This window comes from Blastomyces dermatitidis (genome assembly GCF_000003525.1).
Source record: "Blastomyces dermatitidis ER-3 genomic scaffold supercont1.2, whole genome shotgun sequence".
NCBI classification, from domain to species: domain Eukaryota; kingdom Fungi; phylum Ascomycota; class Eurotiomycetes; order Onygenales; family Ajellomycetaceae; genus Blastomyces; species Blastomyces dermatitidis.
Window position 1 is genome coordinate 2,177,270 of NW_025544775.1, and position 22,954 is coordinate 2,200,223.

At 43.9% G+C, this 22,954-nt stretch overlaps 5 protein-coding genes across 5 annotated transcripts; 2 read left to right on the forward strand and 3 right to left on the reverse strand.

The window, feature by feature from the left end:
• Positions 1-1,242: 1,242 nt before the first annotated feature.
• BDCG_01590 (HLH transcription factor) lies at positions 1,243-3,547 on the reverse strand (the record flags this gene model as incomplete). The annotated part of the gene is made up of 3 exons (XM_045417111.1): positions 1,243-1,784; positions 1,893-2,958; positions 3,026-3,547. 3 exons carry the CDS (start codon positions 3,545-3,547, stop codon positions 1,243-1,245), a joined length of 2,130 nt encoding a protein of 709 aa, XP_045274015.1.
• Positions 3,548-5,836: 2,289 nt separating this feature from the next.
• On the reverse strand, positions 5,837-8,875 carry BDCG_01591 (uncharacterized protein). The gene is made up of 3 exons (XM_045417112.1): positions 6,651-8,875; positions 6,450-6,479; positions 5,837-6,267 (listed from the first exon to the last, which is right to left on the reverse strand). The coding sequence occupies exons 1-3, from the start codon at positions 6,876-6,878 to the stop codon at positions 6,235-6,237; spliced, it is 291 nt and encodes a 96-aa protein (XP_045274016.1). The 5' UTR covers positions 6,879-8,875; the 3' UTR covers positions 5,837-6,234.
• BDCG_01592 (uncharacterized protein) lies at positions 8,650-11,907 on the forward strand. Its single transcript, XM_045417113.1, has 4 exons — positions 8,650-8,788; positions 8,871-9,882; positions 9,960-10,427; positions 10,498-11,907. The coding sequence occupies exons 2-4, from the start codon at positions 9,171-9,173 to the stop codon at positions 11,586-11,588; spliced, it is 2,271 nt and encodes a 756-aa protein (XP_045274017.1). The 5' UTR covers positions 8,650-8,788; positions 8,871-9,170; the 3' UTR covers positions 11,589-11,907.
• Positions 11,908-12,703: 796 nt separating this feature from the next.
• BDCG_01593 (heat shock protein 90) lies at positions 12,704-17,433 on the forward strand. The gene is made up of 4 exons (XM_045417114.1): positions 12,704-13,096; positions 13,390-13,677; positions 13,784-14,400; positions 14,470-17,433. The coding sequence occupies exons 2-4, from the start codon at positions 13,417-13,419 to the stop codon at positions 15,704-15,706; spliced, it is 2,115 nt and encodes a 704-aa protein (XP_045274018.1). The 5' UTR covers positions 12,704-13,096; positions 13,390-13,416; the 3' UTR covers positions 15,707-17,433.
• Positions 17,434-18,448: 1,015 nt separating this feature from the next.
• Positions 18,449-20,316, reverse strand: BDCG_01594 (NTF2 and RRM domain-containing protein; the record flags this gene model as incomplete). Its single annotated transcript, XM_045417115.1, has 3 exons — positions 18,449-18,742; positions 18,825-19,865; positions 19,960-20,316. 3 exons carry the CDS (start codon positions 20,314-20,316, stop codon positions 18,449-18,451), a joined length of 1,692 nt encoding a protein of 563 aa, XP_045274019.1.
• Positions 20,317-22,954: the final 2,638 nt, after the last annotated feature.

Consider the following 22,954-nt stretch of genomic DNA (forward strand, 5'->3'; position numbering starts at 1 on the left):
CAGATATCTTCTCTTTTTATTAAAGATATTCTGTCAGATTCACTCTTATCTCATCACTTACAAGAGTCTCATCTCTACTAATCTTCATACACTCAATCTCATACTGAAGTCTTGCAATTTCAAGTCTTATACAAGTCTTCTCACTTACTGAGTCATTGTTGTTTCAGTCACTTAAGTCTTCTGCATTATCTGACATCTCACTGATATCTTCAACTGAGTCTTTATATATATTGAACTTATCAGACTATTCTTCTGTGATAATTTCATTCAGCTTAAACATCTCTGAAGTCATCTTCTGATTCATTATTGATATTAACAGTGATCTGTGATCTTGTATTTACTACTCTGATGTTTTCTTATTTCTTTGTCTTGAAGATATGTATTCTTTTGTTAAGTCAGACATTCTCTCAGATCTTAGATTAATCATGAGTTCAATCACTTAATAAATCATCTAGGCACACTTGTAATGATGTGTGAAGATGTCAATTGCACATTATTTTGCAGCTTTTCATTGCATAGAGGGCTTCATAACCTCTTGAAGGATAATGTTATTATATTGTGTTCTAACTACGCGAGTTACACTAAATAGGTTGGGGTGGCACGTGACTAGGGTAGGTGTAGTAATCACCAACAAAGTTTTCTGCTTCCTGCCTTGCTGTGCTAGCTTGTGGGAACGGAAGGATTAATAAGCCGGGACATGTGACCTGACAAAATGATGATAATTAACAATGATAAATGCAGATAGCCGCCCAGTATATATCTATATATATATTATATCCACGTCATTAAGTATGAACATAATAAAAATAATAAAAAAGTAAAAAAGTAAAAGAATACCACCTCTAAAAACAAAAATAAATGTGAGCGGTGCTTTTTGGTGTTCTCGACGACGCGTATATTGAAAATTGGGTTTGTGAGGTCAGGGGTGGTGATGATAGGAATCGGCCTTATAATAATAGATCATAACCAAGGTATGGTCCCACCAATAGTACCAGTGTCTTGTTTTGATCGAATAAAAAATCCACGTAACCCGTAGCCCGTAAAATAGAAGTTGAGAAGATAAAAGTAGGAAATAAAAATGGACAAGAAAGAAAGAGCTGAAGATAAAATAGAGATATGGAGAAGATATATTTATTCGGTTTTTGAAATAGGGGGAATTGAGGAAACACGAGAAAAGTAGATCGATAAGAGCCGCCAGGAGGAAAGCAATTCGACACAAGGTTAATCTGAGCAAGTCAGAGTTCAAGTGGCAGCAGCAGCTTTCGGATCACCTTCTGCTATGCTTTTATCGTCTTTCTTTTCTGTGTCTTGCGGACTTTTACCACCGCCATCCGCATTTTCAGCAAGCTTCGATTCAGCAACTTTCAGCTTCTCCTTGGTCTCCGAGAGCTCCCGTTGTAACGATTTGATGTAGACAATTGCCATCTCAACAGTGCTTGCCTTGCTGATCGTTTGTGTTGAACTTGGCTTATCAGAGGATGATTTGCTGGTGGTGTTGCTGTTCGTTGCGCCATTGCCACCATCACCGCCGGCACCGCCGGCTCTGTCTACTTTTTCACGCTCTCGTATTAGTGACGGTGGCAGTAAGCCTTCGATCTCCTTGAGTGCGGTATTGATGCGATTTCGACGACCCTGTTCGGCTAGTTTGTGATTCGTCCGTTTGGAGCTTAGGTTTTCCGCCAGCGCATTTGGATACGAGACGCCTGGTAGAAGAGTACCCTCAATGATGTGTTGGTAATTGGATTTCGAGGCGAGGTAAAGAGCTGACGTTTCTGCGTTGATACCTACTATAGTCGAATGGTCAGTTAATTCGTTGTGGCCGATATTAAATAATTAAAAAAATATATAAGAAGGATAAAAACAAGACTAGCTAGGGTAGGAGTGAGGCATACCATCACCGCGAATTAGGGGTTGAATGCTAGGGCTAATTTTCGGCCGCAATGCCGGACTAACTTGCGAGGAGCTAACGCTTTGTCGTTTCTTGGACACTCTGCTATTCGGTTTTGAATCCGCCCGCTTGGTGCCAATCGGCCCAGTTGGAGATGCCGTAGCAGCGATTTGGGGGCTTGGTGTAACAGAGGCGATTGATGGACGTTCTGAAGACCCATTTTTGGCTGGGTTCAACTTGGGCGTCTGTTCAGCCGCGATCGTTGGAGTTGCTTCACTGTTCGTCACGATTGTTCCAGATGACGCGGTAGCAAGTTCAGAATTTGAGGAAGCGGCTTCAGGCAACGATATATCTTCCATCGCCTCGTCAGGATATTCGTTAATAACGATGTTTCCGCTTCTTGAGAATTGATGCTCTGAACTTTGCGTAGGCTGGGATCGTCGCTGTAGTTTCATCAAAGTAGCAGGCGTTGCGGCTTCACGGGCAATTGCTTCAGATCTTGACTCTTGGGTTCCAATGCACGGAGACCTTGCGGATCGTGGGAGCGCAGGCGGAGGCATCAATGGTTCTGACAAGGGTTCTGGGGAAACAGAATCTTGTCCTGAGCTTTCCGTGCTTCCTGGATGGCGATACCCATCGACCTGGTTTACTGATAGTCGACTTGAGTTCTTATCATGGTTCGCAAAAAAGGTAGCATCATCCGACGGGCCGGATAAGCTAGGTTTTCGACGACTAAGGGGACGAACTAACGGAGATTGACGAACTAGTCGTGGACCGGCCCGAGTCGAAAAGGACAGTTTTCGTCGCTGTTTGCGTGCGAGCCCCGGAGACGATGGAGCAGAGGCGCTTGGAAGTTGATTGCTCATTTCTACCGGCGAAGATATAAAACTCATATCTGGAGTATGTGATGTGGTGCCATTGAACATATACCCATTGCCGTTCGCATTTCGCGCTTCCAGAGCTGGTGACGTGAGGGGAGTAAAGTATTCACCAGGAACAGTATATTCTGGCATACAGAACTGCTGTTCTAAAGGGGTCATCGCGGGGGAAAGCGAAGGGGTAAACGCGCTCTGTAATATTTGATAAAAGAGTCAGAAAACCACTCCTTTCATTTTCAACTTGGGGTTTTAATCATACATGGTCATCATTGGGTCTTGCATAGTACTCGTAGTGTCGATGACTATCAGTGTCCAACCTGGAAAGCCCATGAGGAATTCCGGCATGCATCTCGGCACTGTTGGGGGTAGGCGGAATATATGGTCTCTGCCCATAGCTCTGTTGCGGGAGGAAAGCTTGCTGTTTCTGGGCGTAGAATTGTGGTGCTGCGTTCGCGTCTGTCGTATTTATGCTGCCTTGAATGCCCATTTGGTGGTGCAACTGGTGAAGCTCAGGTTGATAGTCCGGGGCTTCAGAAGTATTCTGCATCTGCTGGTGATGGGCCATTCCAGGGGGTTGAACGTCCTGCATTGATGTTGAAATATCCGGGGCCGAAGCGTGAATGGCATTGTGCTGCTGGTTCACGACATCGTCCAAGTCCGCGAAGTTGAAGTTGAAATCCAGATACTTTGAAAATTCCTCTTCTCCAGATACAGGAACAAGAAGGTCCTCAGGCATGGTTTGGGGCCAAGCGGGCAGCGACGTGTCTCTATCCATTGCCATGATTGATATATCTCGGGCTGCTCAAGAAACCACAAACGGTATCGAGAAGAGGATACAGAGAGACAAGAGACAGATACAACACACAACCTCAGACAGGGCAGATGACAGCCCGATGGCCCTGGGAAGGTGGTCAAAAATTGCGGGTGGGGAGCCGCAGGTGGCTGCGGCGGGAACTGAGAGCGCGGACCTAGTTGGTGGGATCAATTTTCGCAGCAGGCCAACGAGGGACTTGGAAACAGGGAGACCACAGGAGAAAACAGGAGAATGGAATCTGGGGGAGGAGGTCCAAAAAGCAAAGAAGCAGAGCGCGCAAAAAGGAGCGAACAGAAGAACACTGACTACTGGGTGGAGGTTGAAGCCCTGGCGGCGAGTAGAGGTTGAGGTTGGCGCAAATCGGGCCCGTGGTGAGTTTTGTCGGGATAGTGCGGGACGATGGGACGCTCCGCGTTCTTGGCCGGCGCCGTGGCGGCGTTGCTTGGTTGGTTTTTCCACAGACCGACGTCACATAACGGCGTGACTAAGAAGGATACTTCGTAGTTATGGTAGTGTATACTTTTCCTTCCATCTTCCTCCTCGATGCTTCAAACCTTTTTGAGGTTAAGTTACATCTCTTGTTCGCTAATGCTGACGCTGGAGCTAGCAAATAGGGCTGGATGGAAGATTTTCACCAATGATAAACCTCGCAGAGGTGGTCAGAACCTCCGTTCTATCATCGCTACTCCGTAGTTACTCCTACTCCGTAGAGTTTCAAGAGCGTCAGAGGTTGCTCAAAATAGCCCTGCACTTGATGCGCGGAGAAAGCAAACTAAACCCCCAAGTTTCATTATTTTCTTTTTCTATCTTGCCGCCATCCGCCCCGAAATTCAGCACAGAGCAACCCAAGAAGCAAGTCTGTCTGTCGGCTTTCCCTTTTCTGTGGAAGAAACTAGCCGGGAGTTTCAGTGTGGGGTGTGCTCGCTGGCTTCGCGAATCCCAGCCGCGTGGCGGAAGGACGTGAAGTAGCGTCGAAATCGACAAGCTCCATGCGGCATGGTAGGATTATTTTGGGCCGCGCTAAGCTGGAATAACATGGGTTGTGCAAACCCTGGCTCGCTACAAGGGCAAGCCTCAAAGAAAAGGCGCTTCGAGGGTTCCTTGTTGATAAACGAAGATTCTATTTATTCAGGGCTCGGGCCCTCTGCCCAGAGGTCTTACATTCCAATCAGTCTGGCCGTCTTCGATATTTATCTTCGAAAAGCATCAGTGGGGTGAGGGTGGCGTTGGGGTTGGGGTTGAGATGGTGGGAATGAGACACCGAGGGGGATTGAAACAGGAAAGCAAAAGGAAGGAGAACAATTATTGTGTGCTCTTGGACTGATTTCTATAAACAATTTGACACAAAGGAACAGCATATCGGCATATCTTTAATCGTTCCTGACAGGGCGAAAAGCAGGTGCCACGAGAAATATGTGTATACTCTGTATATGTGCTATACATGTATCCAAATATTGCATGGATGCATCATGTGGATATTCAAATGATGCAGACAGGTTCGAACAAATCCCCGACAGAGAAATCAAAAGATCTGCAATTCAAAGAAGGCAGAGATCTGATCACACATCAACCAACCACCCTGCCTGTGCAGCCACAAAATTCCTTTCTGCTATGGCAGCACTGCCATTGTTTGTCCGCGTGATTCTCTTTTTGATAGTTTATGGTTAATTGGCACTTTGCACTGTCAAAATCTCAACTCTATGCATAACCATCATGAGGAACTAACTCCCTTCCCTCAAACTTATCTCCCCATCGCCCTATCTACAGCTAAAAACTGCATCATATCAACATCATATCTATTTATTGCAAGCTGGATGAAAAATCAGCATTGAGAGCTGGCAGTTTCTCCCTTTTTGTCTCTGAGGTGCTTACTCACTATTGATTATTGATACTCTCAATTTATCCCCAAGTAGCATGGCACTGGATGAGAGAGCGAGATTTTGCGCAGTCCATTGAGTTGTGTGTGATATAATTCCCTGTCACCCTTTCCACCTCTTTCCTCCAAGCTAATTTGCGACACATTACTCCGTACACATTTTCGCAATAAAAAGCTCAGGCCTGTATAAAATGAGTTATGTAGGTAAAGTTTTCGTAGTCAAACATTTTGCATGATTAAATTATAGATGCTATTTGCGGAGGCTATGGCTACTATATTATCATTTTGAACCTTTCAGTTTCATTGATATTGACAAACTATCTGTATGTGTGTATAGGAACCAAGTGATATTTCCTTTTCTTACATAGGTAATAAAAGCTGCATAATAGAGCCTTCTCACATAAGATACACTACATAAGACGTACATATCTATTATGAATAAAAAACTGAGAGATATGCATGCTTACTATTTCTAATTGGATTAAGATGAATTGACGTCTTAAATGAACAGCTACTCCATTTTTATAATGAAAATCCAAAAGTGAAGGCTTCATAAAATTAAAAAGCTTTATTTCAATAGAAAAACATATGCAAAGAAGAGAAGCTCTCAACCCTCCCTGTCTCTGTTTCTCCCTCAATATGCACATGGAAAAAAAAGGGGGAAAAATAAGGAAACAATAATCAGTCAATCTTCCGAATGCAAACTGGGCCTATCTCCCTCAATAACAGTAACAGTAACAACAACCAACAACCAACCCAGCACATTATGATATCTTCATCAGTTTTTGACACAGCAGGTCCAGCATTGTGACTACATGTAATTAAATGGTCAGAAAATTGGCTATATAGAGAATTTCGTTTTCAGGCACTCTTGGCGGACGCGGGAAATGTAGGAGAGCTCAAAAGGGGGTCTCACGTAGCCGGACGGGGGTAGGTTGGGGGAAGAAAAGGAGGGGGAAGGTGTAGAACAGAAAGAAAAGACATAGTACATACATGTCTGTGCATTGGTCTGTTTTTCGCGTACTGTATTTTTTTAATATGCATCCAAGAGAAAACTTTGTTAGTTAAATTGAACCCTTTTTCACTGCGCTGACATTGAGGAAGAGAGAAAAAAAAAAAAGGTGACCTCAGTCATGCAACTATTGCAGTGGGTTATGATGATAATGAGAAAAGAGAAAGAAGAAAATTACGTGCCGTTCCTTTACCGATGCAAATTGGCGGCTTGGGGTAGCAGACCCGTAGGCACTCCTCGCCTTGGATATTTTGTTTTACCAGGAGTTCTTGTAGCTGCTGTTGGTCTTGGGTGGTGAGTGACACTTGTGCGGACTGTTCGACCTGGCCCATTGGAGCTGGGAGGGCGATTGCAGTTTGTGTTCTGATGAGGGCGAATGTGAGCGTGGTGAGGAGGATGGAGAATTGCATTTTTAATATTTTCTTTTTCTTCGTTCTCTTTCTGTTTTTAAGGTGTGGTTCTTCGGGTAATGGGAGGTGTTTCTTCTTGGGGTTTGAAGAGTGATCCGGTTGGCCCTGGGTTGTAGGACGTGGATATATATAATGGATTGCAAGCAAGCAAGAACTGTCTTTGAAGATGTTGCTGAGGAAAGATGTAAGAACTCGTGAGGAGGAGGCATGGGCCGTTTATATATCAATTTCCGCTATTCGAATTAATCTCTCCCCGGGCGAGAGTGTGGTGCGAAACGAGACGGAAGCATGCAGGCCCTAACTGCCTCCTCTCACTGTTCTAAAAACTCCCCATCCCTATACGTTATAGTTGATGATGCATGCACTGGGGCGGGAGGGGAGGGAAGGCGTACAGTCTGACCCAAATCCTGCGGGGCAGAGGACTTTATATCCCTCGTAAGCAGCAAGTATATGAGCCGCTCGTTTCACTGCGTCTTCAGAGAGAACAAAAAAGAAGGCCTATTTTTAACGGGCGGAGGAGACCGAATATTGTGATAGGGTATGCTTAATCTCCGCACCGGCGCTTCATCATGCAGGGCTCAGCATGCCTAGGTAGCAAAGTGCGAGTTGCTTCAGAAGAAACAACAAAAGGGCCTAGAGTGCCGATTTTATTTCTCGGCGGTGGAAATTGAACAGCAACCTATAGAAGGACGCCGTAGGATTTCACTGTAAGCGTATATGGCGCAACACTCGGGAAACATAATGATTGACGCAAGGCTAATTTCGAGATGTTGCACTGCGGACCTTGGCACATCAAAGCATTATGATCTGTACTCCGTACTCAGGGTGCTATCCGGGTATATATTGCTGTTGCCTGTCAATACTTGTTGTGGATGTTAAGGTGATTAACATGCTATCCGGGATCCGGGTAAATCGAGGCAATAGAACGCCGAGGATGGACTTTTGGTATCATCCGAATAATCCCATGCAAAACTAAATAAAGCTATAATGGCAGAGGATATGGAAGGGATTAAGTGAGCAAATAAAGCTTCTGAAACAGTTGTGCGACCTCTTCGAGAGAGGAAAAAAAAAGAAAGAAAATCCTGATGTCTAGAACTTGGCCAAGAGAGGATGTTTGCGTTTAATCTTCCATTCATTGTTTAATCATGTAAGGGGTTCACATCCAATTTATTTTAAAAATTATTGCCAAGCTGAAGAAATTGAATGTAACTCCCTAGAATGAAGGAAGTTTCTGCAAAGAACAATAGGATTAATGATGCAGATATGACATTGTTCTTATTAGCCTGGCTAAAAAGTCTTTGAAGGCCAAGATAATATCGAGGAACGATTTTGAGGTCAACAACGGCTCCAATGGCTTGAAATATAGCCAACAGTATCAAAAATCTGAATTTAGCAATTGCTTCCATACTTTTGAGTTTGTAGGTCTTTATTTTTTTTATTTTTTTTTTTTATTTTTTTCTCGATATTTCCTCAATCAAATGAGTGATGGATGGCCTAGCCCTGAAAAAGCTTCATTGGCACATGAACTCTCCGTTCCAACAGTGGTTTTCACATCGTAGTCTTCTTGGAACGAGAAGGCGAAAAGGTAGATATCTACCATTATACAGAAGATTCAGGGCAGGGGTAATAATGGATAACTAGTGGAGCACCACCATGGCGGGGATTGACGATCAAGGGCTAAAGCGGATTAAAATAAATAAGAGAATCAACAGGCAAGTATCATCATTATTAATTAGACTCAGGCTTGTGGGATGTTGGGAGGGATTGTTTCTGCGCTAATTTAGGGATCTGGCTTGGCGGCACTATCAGATCAGAGGGGAGAAAGAACATGCAAAGGATATCAGGGCAGAAGGACACGAAGGTTCATTTGGTTCATTAACATAAAGATTCGAAAAGTAGAGCCAGAAAGAGTGAGGCCATCCATCTTTGAAGAACTGTAGTTTACTCCATAGTTACGTGATACATGTTGCACGATGTTGACAATAATAATAGACCAGATAGACCAGACCGACCAAGCGTAGATGGCGGGTAAGTTACAGTAACTAGTTAACTAGTTAGTTACATAACAGAACTCCGGGTCACGTCATGTTCCGTTCACCGACCCAAGCCCCACGTCAGCTGTACAGCAGCTGGTAGTATCTACTGGTATCCCCGCCCATAGCAACTACACCTTCTCCGGCATCCTATCTTCTGTTTCTACATTCCTCTTCATTGCCTAACATATTCTAGCCCGGTGCGGGTGTTAGTTACCACTCTATATACCTGCTCTAGCCTCCTCCGCCCCCCGTGACTATGCGACCCGTTGTTCCCGACACCTTCCTACCCCGACCCCGCAAATCCCCTTCACCTGCGGGACCTGAGGACGAGTTCTGCCACACTTCCCCCGAGACCTTCTTCCTTGCTCGAGATAGCGATATACAAGATTCCCAGGCTACTTCAGCAGAAGAAGAGGGAGAGGACACATATGGCGTGCAAAGCCTCGAAGAATCCACAGCTGACAGTTCCAAATCCGGTACCTCGACACAATGGCCGGATCCCCAGCCTACGAGAGAAATAGACGATACGTCACCCCGACACATTATTTCCGAGACTAGGGAAACTATAGCGAAAACTGTCGAGGTCGGCGATGCATCAGATCCAGATGGGCGGGACCCTTCGCCATTGAAGAACACGCGCAGCAGAACCCCTTCTAACGTTCCCACATCATGCCCCCTAACTCCTTTCATACTTCGTTCACCGGCGGAACCAGTCTCCCTTCCGGACAGCCCCAAGTCAACCTCGACCCGGTCCTTTCGACCCACAGATGATGTACCCGTGGCATATGGAGGGATTCATACAACAAGGGCGGCGGAAAATGAGGGTTGCAGCAGTCTCGGTTCGTCCGCGGTTCAGGATAGCACAGCACAGCTTATAATGCCAAGTATCAAAATGCCCAGTCGGAGACCTTTTACTGAAAAAGGAAAATCTATGGGCAGGTTTAAGATTCTCCTGGCTGGTGCTGCTGGTAAGAAAAACGACTCCTTAAAAATTTCCCGGTAAAGTTTTACATGTGAGATTTTTACTGATGCAATTTGCTGGCAGGCTGTGGGAAAACGTCCCTTATAAAATCTATTGTTCAAGTGCTTGAGGATATAGTACATGTCGACCCGCTCCCTCGCAGCCCGTCTCGGACAGAAGCTCAGAGAACCAGCAAATCAGGTTCGAAGCGATCTCATCGATCTCAACATGTACGAGAGCCCACTTCGATTGTGGAGATCTATGCCAGCACCAAGCCTTACCCATCTTGGTGGTCGGATCTGGAAGACTCGAGGGTTCTTCGAAGGAGGAAAAGTATGGGAGACGTCGTATTGGAAAGAAACTTGTGCTTCGTCGACACGGCCTGTGGGACCCTGGGTTTATTAGATCAGGCAGAATGTATCGTGCAGTATGTCAACCGACAGTTCCAGCGGGCCGTAACCGCTTTGGATTCAGTCAACACTGATCTCCAGGGCCTTCTGAGCGGAAATGGGGGCTCCCAAGTGGATGCTATATTATATCTTGTCTCCGAAGGTATGCGTTACGATTTTGAGATAAAATGGAGCTTGTTTTAAGAGCCATGAATTCTAATCGATTTATATAGATTCAATGTCGGCGGACATATCATGCATCCAGAAGCTTTCAAAAGTCGCCACTGTGATCCCGCTCATCTCCAAAGCTGACCTTCTCACCGAAAGCCAAATCCACTCCCTAAAACGATCTTTCCACTCTCAGGCTCGGGAAGCAGGCGTTCGACCATTTCTGTTTGGTGATCTCGCTGGGAGCATAGGCGACGAAGAAACCATCCCGTCCTTACCATTTGCTGTTTCTTCCGCAAATTCCAATGACGATGATATCATGGATGCAAGCCTCTTAATGAGTCCTGATTATGTGCAGCCCTTAGCCCCATCAGAGCTAAATTTACTCTTAGAAAAGCTATTTGATCGGGATAACATAGCCTGGCTACGGCATCTAGCTGCGAAGAAGTTGATAGAGTCATGCGATTCGCATACAATCTCTCTGACACGTCCACGCCCACGTCCACAAGATTATTCAGCCTCCAAACCAGGTGGAATAACTTCCAATCTTTCTCAATTTTCATCACCCCTCTCATCCGTCTCCCCCTCGCAGGTCCTCGTTCAATACCCCGGTGCCGACAGCGGCGGTCCGCCATCGTATACCATGTCCCGTGTAGCCGACCACACCCAGCGGGAGGAGCACCTGGCTCAGATCCGACTTGCAAAGTGGGCATCTGATCTGCAGCAAAGCCTCCAAAACGAACGAGAACGATACCAATCTCTAGCCCGTGGCGAGCGAGCAGTCTGGCTAACCGAACGCCTGGGCGAGTGTGTGGCGGACGGCACGCTCCTCCCCATAACCCAAACGCCAGGCTTTACTCACCCCAAGGCTCGGTGGGCGGTAAAAGGCAAGGGCGGGGGTGGCAGTGAGACCGTGATGGTTCCGGGGCCGGATGGCCAGCCTGTTAAGTACCAGGTTGCGGATGTGAGTTCATCGCGGGATCCACTGGGCCTGATACGGTGGAATGACGATGTGAAGCGGACTGGCTGGGTAGTGATACAGGTCATTGGTGGTGTGGGGGTTGTTGGTGGGCTTGCACTGTGGGTTGCGAAGGCGTGGGGTTTTACGGCTCAAGTGTTTGCGGAGTGGAATGTTGGGTGGTTCAGTGGTGACTGACTGACTGAACTGTCTGGCGGGAACTATACATGTAAGGAGGAAAATATCCTTTAAAGTTGGTTGAATACGTTTAATAGTTTTAACATATGAGGGCGGATTATTACAATTATGGAATATGATTTTGATGTGACACCAGGTGATTTCTTTATACTATATTGTATTATTCTTATTTCTTTGACATTTTCTGCGTACATACGGATTGTGCCACACCATAAATGATTTGTATCTCTGTATGGGTTCATCATACAAACAGTAGTACTTATAGAAAAACATGAATTTCTTTTTCTCTCTTTCTTTCTCTCTCTTTCTTTCTCTCTCTTTCTTTCTCTCTCTTTCTTTCTCTCTCTTTCTTTCTCTCTCTTTCTTTCTCTCTCTTTCTTTCTCTCTCTCTCTCTTTGTTTTTTTTTTTTTTTTTTTTTTTTTTTTTTTTTTTTTTTTTTTTTGTCACTCTCATACCTGAAATCTGCTATGATTTGATGAATTTAGTAAATTTCATTCTAGAAAAATAGATATACATTTTTATTTAAAAAAAAATACTGTAATATACTTGGAATAATTAATAATATACCTATATGACTCATATGTATTATAATGTTGAAGATATCCATGTTTTCCATATAAAAGATACTTATTTTCAAAATTCTGTTGCGGTGTGAATTCCTTTATGGTGTGGTGCACTCACTAATGAGAGGTTAGTGAGATGTACTGACACAGCTAGATGAATCTGATGTGCAATTTAATTGCAGGTATCAGGCATGCTTTACACATCCCATAGATCTAGATCTAGGACGACTATTGCTATCATTATTGTATGAGAGTAGGTGTAACTGCGTATAGGTTGTTTTCCGCCAGTAGAGGAAACCTTGGAATGGGGGAGGCGGAACTCCGGGTGCGGCGGAATGTTCCAGAACCCCGCCCTCTCCTCCCTCCGCTGTTTGATCCGCGGCCTGCTGTCGCAGCGTCTGGCACTTATTAGTTAATAGTAGTAGATCAATCAGCTCCCAGGTAGATTGGCTGGTGAGGCGGGCACCAAACTCTCGGCTTTAAGCTGGGCATGTGCTATAAACGTGTTGAAACTCTCGCTGCCTCGAGCAGGACATGAGCAGTGATGGATGGATAGTTCTAGAAAGGCGGCGGGCGGTGAGTCGGGGCTAGCGCGTAGGGCAGCGATGGAAATCGGTGGAAGATTCGCTGGGTTCTGGATTGAGCAGGCGGCGGTGGATATTTTTGTTTGGCAGGGCGGGGAGCTGCGAAAGGTTTGGAGCTTGTTTGTTTCTGGCGCTGCTTTTAAGTTCTGTTTCTGCGCAGTTCTCTGTCTTTCTGTTTTTCTTTTTGCAACCTCCTCGCCCAATTTCTTCTTCTTCTTCAACTTCTCTTCTTCCTCCTCCTTTCCTTCTTCTTCACCTCTTCAATTCTCTGCATCCCAGCTTCATCTCTCTCCTCTCCCCTTCTATACCCATATCTTTGAACAACTGCTACTGCAACGGCTCCCTCCTACTCAGTAATCCGTAAGTGCTTTTCTTTTCTTTTCTAGCCGCACAGAGCTCTGTTGCCTCTGTTACCCTTTGTTTTTTACGACTGTTTACCCCCTCTTCCCTCCCTCTCCCACTACAAGAAAGACTGCAGAGTGGAATAATCAATCAGTATCTTGATCCCTTGATTCGATTTTACCCAGATCTGCACTTTTTTTTTACGTTCATTGCTGTCTCGTAAGCAGAAGTGAAGAGAAGCGGAGAACACAAGGAACAATAGAAAGAGGAACGAAAAAATTGAAATCGAAGCTAACTAAAAGCTTGCACAGAATACCATCCTATCACCCACTGCAGACATGGCGTCCGAAACCTTCGAGTTCCAGGCTGAGATCTCTCAGCTCCTCTCGCTCATCATTAACACCGTCTACTCCAACAAAGAGATCTTCCTGCGAGAGCTGATTTCCAACTGTTCTGATGCCCTCGACAAAATCCGCTATGAGGCCCTTTCAGACCCAAGCAAACTCGACTCCAACAAGGATCTCCGCATTGATATCATTCCCGACAAGGAGAACAAGACCCTGACCATCAGCGATACCGGTATTGGTATGACCAAGGCTGTATGTTGCCCCAATATGTTAAATATTCCCAATTGAGCCTCCCTCGTGATTTTGCCAAGAAATTTGTGAAAACAAATAATACTGACATTTTGGATTTTTGTTTTAGGATCTCGTCAACAACCTGGGTACCATTGCCCGCTCAGGTACTAAGCAATTTATGGAAGCCCTCACTGCTGGTGCCGATATTTCCATGATTGGCCAGTTCGGTGTTGGTTTTTACTCTGCCTACCTCGTTGCCGATAAGGTGACAGTCATTTCCAAGCACAACGATGATGAACAATACATCTGGGAGTCCAGTGCCGGTGGCACCTTTAAAATCACCCAGGACACAGACGGAGAGTCTCTTGGCCGTGGTACTAAGATGATTCTCCACCTCAAGGACGAGCAGGCCGACTACCTGAATGAGAGCAGAATTAAGGAAGTCGTGAAGAAGCACTCTGAGTTTATCTCCTACCCCATCTACCTCCATGTCCTGAAGGAGACCGAGAAGGAGGTCCCCGATGAGGATGCTGAGGAGGTTAAGGATGAGGGTGACGACAAGACTCCCAAGGTTGAGGAGGTCGATGACGACGAAGAGGATAAAAAGAAAGAAAAGAAGACCAAGAAAATCAAGGAGACAAAGGTCGAGGAGGAGGAGCTTAACAAAACCAAGCCCATTTGGACTCGAAATCCTGCTGATATCACTCAGGAGGAGTATGCCTCTTTCTACAAGACCCTGTCTAAGTAAGTTTACTCGGTTTACTCGTCTTTCAGTTCTGTCACGTTCATCTTTTGCTAACTATTTAATTTTAGCGACTGGGAGGATCACCTTGCTGTGAAGCACTTCTCCGTTGAGGGTCAACTCGAGTTCCGCGCGATCCTTTTCGTTCCTAAGCGTGCTCCTTTCGACCTTTTCGAGACCAAGAAGACCAAGAACAACATCAAGCTCTACGTTCGCCGTGTCTTCATTACCGATGACGCCACCGATCTCATTCCCGAATGGCTCAGCTTCATCAAGGGTGTCGTCGACTCCGAGGACCTTCCTCTCAACCTGTCTCGTGAGACTCTCCAGCAGAACAAGATCATGAAGGTCATCAAGAAGAACATCGTCAAGAAGACCCTCGAGCTCTTCAACGAGATCGCGGAAGACCGTGAGCAATTCGACAAGTTCTACTCCGCTTTCAGCAAGAACATCAAGCTTGGTATCCACGAGGACGCCCAGAACCGCCCCGCCCTTGCCAAGCTCCTCCGCTTCAACTCCACCAAATCTGGTGACGAGACCACCTCACTCGCCGACTACGTCACCCGCATGCAAGAGCACCAGAAACAGATGTACTACATCACTGGCGAATCTCTCAAGGCCGTCCAGAAGTCTCCGTTCCTCGATACTCTCAAGGAGAAGAACTTCGAGGTTCTGTTCCTCGTCGATCCCATCGACGAATATGCCATGACCCAGCTCAAGGAGTTCGATGGCAAGAAGCTCGTCGACATCACCAAGGATTTCGAGCTCGAGGAGACCGAGGAGGAGAAGAAGGCCCGCGAGGCTGAGGAGAAGGAATACGAAGGCCTCGCCAAGAGCCTGAAGAACGTCCTTGGCGACAAGGTCGAGAAGGTCGTTGTCTCCCACAAGCTCATTGGCTCCCCCTGCGCCATCCGCACTGGTCAATTTGGCTGGTCCGCTAACATGGAGCGTATCATGAAGGCGCAAGCCCTCCGTGACACCTCCATGAGCTCCTACATGTCCTCCAAGAAGACCTTCGAAATCTCTCCCAAATCCCCCATCATCCAGGAGCTCAAGAAGAAGGTCGAGGCCGACGGCGAGAATGATCGCACCGTCAAGTCCATCACCCAACTCCTCTTCGAGACCTCCCTGCTCGTCTCGGGCTTCACCATCGAGGAGCCTGCCGGCTTCGCGGAACGCATTCACAAGCTCGTTTCTCTTGGTTTGAACATTGATGAGGAGGCTGAGACTACCGAGGAGAAGGAGGCGGAGGAGGCTGCTGCCCCCGCTGAGGTTGCGGGTGAGAGCGCCATGGAGGAGGTTGATTAGATTTTCTCTTGTCTCCCCCTTTTTCTTTGTTTCTTGAATTTAGCTTTTCCCCTTTTCCTATTTCCTTTGCCTTTTTTTTTATTACTCTTTCCGATAGTTAAACAAAAAACCAGGTTTTTTAAAAAATCATGAGCGTATGGCGGAATGATGAGATGAAAATGCACGCACAAATGTTACTTAGTTCGTTCTTCGCCCTTGTTTTACAATTAAAAGGACAAAAATACCAAAAAGCGTTGTGTGCGTGTTCATTAAAGAGTGAATAAGAAGAAAACGAAGCAAGTGATGTCATATATCATATTCTAGCGGTTAACCGGCTGTTTTTCTCCGTTTTTTGCTTCAGTATTTTTGCTTTTGTCCTTTTTCCTATGTTTCTGTTTCTGTTTTCGTGGTTATAGCTGTTCTGTTTGTTTTTAATTATTTAATTAAGCTTTTCAGACATATCCTGACTTTATTTTAGTTTTTGGTTTCGTTTTTGCTCTTATTTCATCATCATCTTGACTCTGGTGATATGAGTTGTGCGTGTAAGTAAGAAGTATATGGCCATCAGGTAACGTAAGCCATTAATGTAGACAGAATTAAAGATGATTGATCAATCAAAGTTATCCCTAGCCGTCGGGTTTGATTTCGGAGAAGAGTTTCGTGGCCGGTCCGTTTACTTCCACAGTTCCGGGGGCAATGATTTTGTATCCGTGTATATCTAGAGGTTGTGTGAAAATTCAGGGTTTTTTTCAATTTTGTCTTCTCCCTTCTCATTTTTTGCGCGTGAGAGAACAACAATTATTTGCTTTCTCACCTCGCCCTGTAGACTCTGTTCCATTAAATTGAATATCATAACAACATTTCGTCGTTTCTGCTAGCGGGCATTTAGGGAATCAAGGCAGGATGACGGTGAAAAATAAAACTCAACCAGCAATAGTTGAGCTGTTTTTAAAATAAATACATGTTTTTTTTCTGCCTGAAAAATAAGTAAACTACTACACTTCAGATATCATCACGATCTCCAAACAACAACTTTGGAACACATTATTACAACCATGCTATTCATTCGCCCGTTTAATATGGGGCCCCCCCTCCCCCCCCTCCCCCCCCCGTCACACTTCTCGAGGATCAGAAGACGATACAGGGAGCAGCGCGCCGGGGTGGCGCGTTGAAATTGAAAATACAGATAGTTATACCACAGCAGATAGCCGCCAGCACTGTACTGAACATACCATTCGACTACCCCCGTTATTTTACATCCCCCTTACGCCTACGTATGGCGACAGATACTTCCTGGCATCCATCACGTTACGGGGAGATGGGAGGTGTGTCGACCTTATGCTCCGGTATGCGGTATGCATGGTGTGGGTATGTCCGTACATGAACCTCTGTCGCTGAGAGTGCCATGAGTGCGTGAGCGAGGGCAAGACAAGACAAAGGGGGAATGCTATGCATTCCTATCGAAATTAGTATATGCCTGTTGGCGCACGCGTATTCTAGCTGGATTGTCATTGTCATTGTCATTGTCATTTATTTATTTATTTTATTTTTATCTCTGTAGGGACGGATGTGGAGGGTGAGGGGTGGTTGAGGCGGGTTATATGAAGAAGAGAGGAGAGTCAAAATGGAGAACGGAGGAAGAGATGATGATTTAAGTTTAATAAAAAGTATAGGTAAATTGAATGCAATGAAATAGAATGGAATGACATAATTAAAATTGAGAATGGTATAAAAATAACAAAGCAGAAGGTAGTTAAACTATCTAGTGAACAATATAAGCTTTCGAAAAATGATAAAAGTCATAAGAGGCAGTATCGTTCGTCATTGTAGTATGCGGCAAGAGTAGAATAATAATAATTGGACTAGTAATGAGAAGACGACAACGAAGTAAGATGAAGGAAAAAATGCTCCTTTTTATCTAAGCTGTTGTAACCCTGTTTCTGATTTTGGAGAAAACATCGCGAAATAAGATAAGAAGATTCATGCTGGAAAAAGGAATTGAAGCTTTATTTCCCCCTCATCGCTAATGAATAAGTAACAAGAAAGGAAAAGGAAGACGGAATGGAGGTGTAATGAGTGGTAGAGGTTGAATTGTTGGCGGTAGATACAGGTGCGTCTGGACACGGATGGGATATGGAGAAAGTAAATCACGGAGAGCACCCACAGAAAACTAAAGAATAAAGAAGATGAAAAAAAGAGGGACCAATAAGATAGCAAAAGGCGTCATGCTGTAATTAAGGAAATAAAATAAATAACATCGTTAGTTTTCAACTCAAGCATGTGAATAACAAAAGAAAAAAAAAAGAACTATGGGGAATGAAAATGATATTGAAATGAAAATGGGAATAGAAAAAGAAAAGAAAAAAAAATGTCATTTATGAGCATTTAAAAAAGGAGGAAGCTGGAAAATAATACATATGTTAGGAAGAGATACAGACGAGCTCTGAGAAGCTCTTTCTGAATGCCGCTTTTTTTTTAATGTATGTGTGAGGTGGTGGTGGTGGTTGTGATTCTCTGGCCGACCAGATATGGGTGTGTAGAGTTTGAGTGATGCACGGATTAATGATAATCTAGGTCTGCATACATATAGGCATGTAGGTAGGAAAGGAGTATGCAGGTAGTTGGGCGGAGGTACGTAGATCATTTTGATCCAGGTACATGTAAGTAGCCTATATAGGTGAATAGACAGAAAGGGGACAGGATTTTCTTCTTCTTTCATGGTGAACTTGGCAATTCATGTGTTCTGATTTTCTTTTGATTCTTTTACGCAGCTTGGGGCTGGCTGCGGCCTCCCTTGGGTGTGAGGTTTCCACCACGGCCGCGGGGGGTGTAGCGGCCAGAGTCATTTTGGAAACCGCCACGGCCGCCCTGGCTGCCAGAACGACCGTCACCACGGCCACCGCGAGAGCCTCCTCGACCAGATCCGTAGGAATTGCCCCCGAAACCGCCAGGTCGACGGCGCTCAACCGTGACTTCTTCGGTTCCGATCTGGTGGGGGTTGGAGGAGAGAGCGCTCTTGTAGGCAGCAACATCTGCGAACTCGACATAGGCGGTACCCTGTGTTGCGTTGTTTGGGTTAGTCTGGAGCCATTGTATATATACAAAAAGAATAGGAAAGGACTTCTTTTTAGCAACATACCTGTTGTCTGTTCACATTGAAGTACTTGAGCTTTCCAAACCGGGACATGACCTGCTTCAAGAGCGCCGCATCGACCTTCTCATTGACATTCTTGATAAGACCGCGGGTGTTCTCCTCTGCAGCGGTAGAGACGGATTGAGGACGGCCTTGTCTTCTGCCATGATCCGCACCGGCAGTTTGCCATTCTGATCCGCTTGAAGATTGGCTGGTAAGATTCTCGCTCTCTGTAGCAGCTGGTGCGGCGGCGGCTGCAGCGGAAGTCGACTGAGCGTGGGATGGAGAGGGAGCAGCCGCCTTCTGGGGTGTTGGTGCTGCTGCCGCAGCTGGGGTTGGGGTAACCACGGTGGGCGTAGCAGCTACGGGGACACTAGCACGGCTGGAGGCAATGGACGCCCAACTCATTGGTGCCTTAGCCACGGGAGGCGCAGGCTCCTTTTCAGGAACTGGCGCAGCGGCTTTGGGAGCAGGTACGACAGGTGTGGGTTCCGGCTCCTTGGGCTTTTCAGCTTCGGGTGTGACCTCGGGAACCGCAGGGGCTACTGGCACTGCGGGTTCTGTAGTTGAAGATGAAGCCGGAGCAGCCTTCTCATCCGCTGTTTCAGTTGCGGGCTGCGGCTCAGCAGTAGGGACAGGAGCCGCATCACCATTGATTTGTTCAAGCTTCTCATCAATTTCTTGGCCTGTAGTCTCATTGTCTGCTTGACGCTCAGCGACTGGCTCTGTGGTTGTTTCCTGTTCAACAGCGGTCGCGGCAGGCTCCACAGCCCCAGCTACTTCCTCTATCTCGACGGGGGCTTCTTCCACAACGGCTTCTTCCTCCTCATCGGCCAAGTATCTGATAATATCGTTCAAGACGTAGTATCCATTTGGTTGCTCAGCCAGCACGAATGTCTGGACAAACTTGCGAGACGGCTCAGATTTGTTGGAAATTTCGCCAATCACGGAAACGAGAATGTTATCGAAGGAAGCCTGCGAATCCACATTTAAAACTCGGACCTTGCAATCTTGGAAATCGAGTTCCTTAATCCGTTCATTGATAGCCTAGATTTTTTTTAAAAAAAAAAAATCAAAAATAAGCTTTTTTAGTTTTCAGATATATAGATTTTGGATACCAAAAAAACTATGGAAAGCTCACCTTTTGTCCAACGGCAACGGTAACTTTTTCCGCCTCCACACCAGAAACAAACTGAGATTTACGGGAGTAGAAGAGGTGCAGTTTTTCAGGGTTACGGCTGAGGGTAGTATAGTACTGTTCAACAAAGAACCATCCCACCTCATCCTTGGGGATGTCGTTCTTTGGCTCAGACCCAGCAGAGTGAGCAGGGGCTGAAGAATTGTTATGTTGTTGATTATTATTATAATTGGCGGAAGAGGCGCTATTGGTGGCAGCGTGGGAGGGATTATAGGCATCAGCGGCGTAAGGATTGGTTTGATGATGGGCGTGGTAGTTTCCGTTGACGAGAGCCGGGTTGGTGGTAGGTGCGGTGGCCATGCTGGGCGATTTCTTCTTGATATCTAAATAAGAAAAAAATTTTGGACGTAGAAAGGAAGACAGATGGTTGAAGATCGTGAAAATAAATCCAAGGATAGAGACGAAGGGATCAGCTGCAGGCAGTAGGAATGAAGCCGTACGTCAAGTCAGATACGTCGTAGGGAGGCGGGAAATGAAAAAGAGGAAAAAAAACCAGATATCACCGATTTTTTTCTTTTTCCTAAACAAAAGGGAACAAGAAATAGAAGAAAATATAGAAGAAACGAAACAGAGATGCTGCCACAAACAAAATTATATCAGCGAATAAGCTTCAAAGTATTGTTAACGGGTAGAATTGCTGGGTGGCTGGAGAGCAGAGAGGGAGAGGAAGCAAAAACATGCGAAAAGAAACTTACGAAGGGACGGGTAAAATATACAAATGAAAAGAAGAAGCGGAAACGCTGGTAGTAGTTGTAGTATACGAGAAAGGGGAGGGTAGGAGAGAAGATAAAAAAACAACTTTTGAGGACTTTATTTATAAAAAGGAAGAAAGAAAAGAACAGAGCTTTTTTTTTTTCGCGAAGGGGGAGAGGAGAAAACGGGAAATTTTGCTGTGGGGAGGTTGAAACCAGGAGAGAGGGCGACACAACCGAAAAGTCAAAAGGCAGCAGCAGAAAGCAATAAAATAGATCCGGAGGGAATGACAGCAGAAGGGAATAATGAGGAGGATCAGAGGTGGGCGAAGAGGAGGGAGTAATGGGAATGCTGGCGATGGGTGGTGGAAGGGTAGATGATATGGCAGAGTGGATGTTTGATTGGATTTGCTATTTAAGCAGTGTGAAGCAGAAAAAGGCGAGGAGGGAAAAAAAAGGTGGGAATGTTCTGGCTAGAGCTAAGCTGAGTAAGTTTGCCTTTTGTCAGTATTTCTTCAATTAAATTATAATAAGCTTTTTCATATTGAAATAAATAGATTTGAATGAGCTATCAGGGACATTTTTCTGCAGATAAGTAAAAATAACAAGCTGTATTTAATAATATATAATGAAAGAAAACAATCAGATACTGAGCTTAATTATTCAGTGTATAAAAAGACATTACTGATATTTAAATATATATTAATATAATAAAACAGATATATTGATAATAAGTATATAATAACAGACTTAGTAATTACAAATTATAAAAGTTTTATCTATTTATAATTAAAAGTAAAATCTTTCAAATATTTAACATATTAAATCACAGAATTTTCAGTATATAATTTTCATATTAAATGTTAAAAAAAGTTAAATACTGTAATATATAATATAATTAGTTACAGATCTGATTTTATAAGTAAAAGTTCTATAAATTAAATTATAAGAGATCTACACTAAATAAATCAGTATTAAGACATAAATCTTATATAATAAAAGTAAAAAACATTAGAGAAGAAAAAAAGAAAAAGTACAGAATTCTGTGATTAAAGTAAATATTTATATATATACAAGATAAAGCTTTAGAGTAGAAGAATAGAAACTCTGTGAATTTCTCAGCTGAAGAATTTAGTAACTAATAATTAAAGCTTTTAAACAGAGAATTAGTGACTGAGAATCAGAGCTTTCAGCAGAAATTTATAAAGTGTAATAAAATAGTCTATATAATCAGATATAGTCTGTTATAGACTGGCTGTCAGAACCATGAATTTCACATTTGATTTCATTTGATCTGGTCTCATACATTTCTTGGCGTGAGTCCCACCAGGACCAAGCCTTAAAAAAATCTGAAAATGAACCATTTCTGAGAGAAATGATGTGAAAAATGACCAGATTTAATTCAAGAACAGTGAAATGAGAGTAATTTTTCAGAATAAACTATGAAAGATGATCATTCTTTCAAAATCAGAATGAGACTGAGACTGAAGATTAAAATCAGTCTCATTCAGTTCATTCAGTGATTGCTTATATAATCAGAATTTGATAATAATTATTAATAACACTCATGAAATAACTAAATACATTCTTATACAAGTTTATTCTCTACTTTCTCATGAAAACTACACTTCTCTGATATACTGTGATCAGAGATATTAAACTATCTGATAATTTCATGTTTTATAATCATGAGTTTCTTGATTGTTTCTTCTTATAATTGTTCTCAGTGATAGTGATAAATATCTTAATTTAAGTTGAACTTTTACTTCATTCTCATCTCTGTCAATGAAATTGTCAGAATATTATATATTATCAGTGTAACAGTTAAATATATACTCTCAACAATTTTTCATAACTCTAGAATTGATTTGACATGTAAATTTGTTGAATTATCTTGAAGATAGCAGTTAAATTCAGTTTTATAAATATGTAGTTTTGTCTGATTTTTAATTGTAATTAATGTATATAAGTTCTGTTTCAAAGTTAGTATTATAGTTCTATATAATATAAAGTGTTATCAAAGATCATTACTTACTAGAGAATTGTATTTCACTATCTTCATATCTTGAACATCTGCTTATTTAAATCTCTGATAGTTAACATTATAGTAGTCTCAGACTAATTTAATATATAAGTCTTATTTCTTCTCTGTTCAATCTTGAGAAGTGTAGATATTAACTTAACAGAAGAGATCTAGTAGAGCTGCTATAGCATAGTACTCTGTAAAAGATTATTCTATTTTGCTA

Coding starts and splice junctions, on each gene's coding strand:
- BDCG_01591 (XM_045417112.1), bottom strand. CDS start 6,878: ATGCAATTCTCCATCCTCCTCACCACGCTCACATTCGCCCTCATCAGA. Junction 6,480..6,650: donor TTTGCATCGGTAAAGGAACG/GCACGTAATTTT, acceptor AAAAAAATACAG/TACGCGAAAAACAGACCAAT. Junction 6,268..6,449: donor ACAGACCAATGCACAGACAT/GTATGTACTATG, acceptor AATTACATGTAG/TCACAATGCTGGACCTGCTG.
- BDCG_01592 (XM_045417113.1), top strand. CDS start 9,171: ATGCGACCCGTTGTTCCCGACACCTTCCTACCCCGACCCCGCAAATCC. Junction 9,883..9,959: donor TCTCCTGGCTGGTGCTGCTG/GTAAGAAAAACG, acceptor ATTTGCTGGCAG/GCTGTGGGAAAACGTCCCTT. Junction 10,428..10,497: donor ATTATATCTTGTCTCCGAAG/GTATGCGTTACG, acceptor CGATTTATATAG/ATTCAATGTCGGCGGACATA.
- BDCG_01593 (XM_045417114.1), top strand. CDS start 13,417: ATGGCGTCCGAAACCTTCGAGTTCCAGGCTGAGATCTCTCAGCTCCTC. Junction 13,678..13,783: donor GTATTGGTATGACCAAGGCT/GTATGTTGCCCC, acceptor TTTTTGTTTTAG/GATCTCGTCAACAACCTGGG. Junction 14,401..14,469: donor TTCTACAAGACCCTGTCTAA/GTAAGTTTACTC, acceptor ATTTAATTTTAG/CGACTGGGAGGATCACCTTG.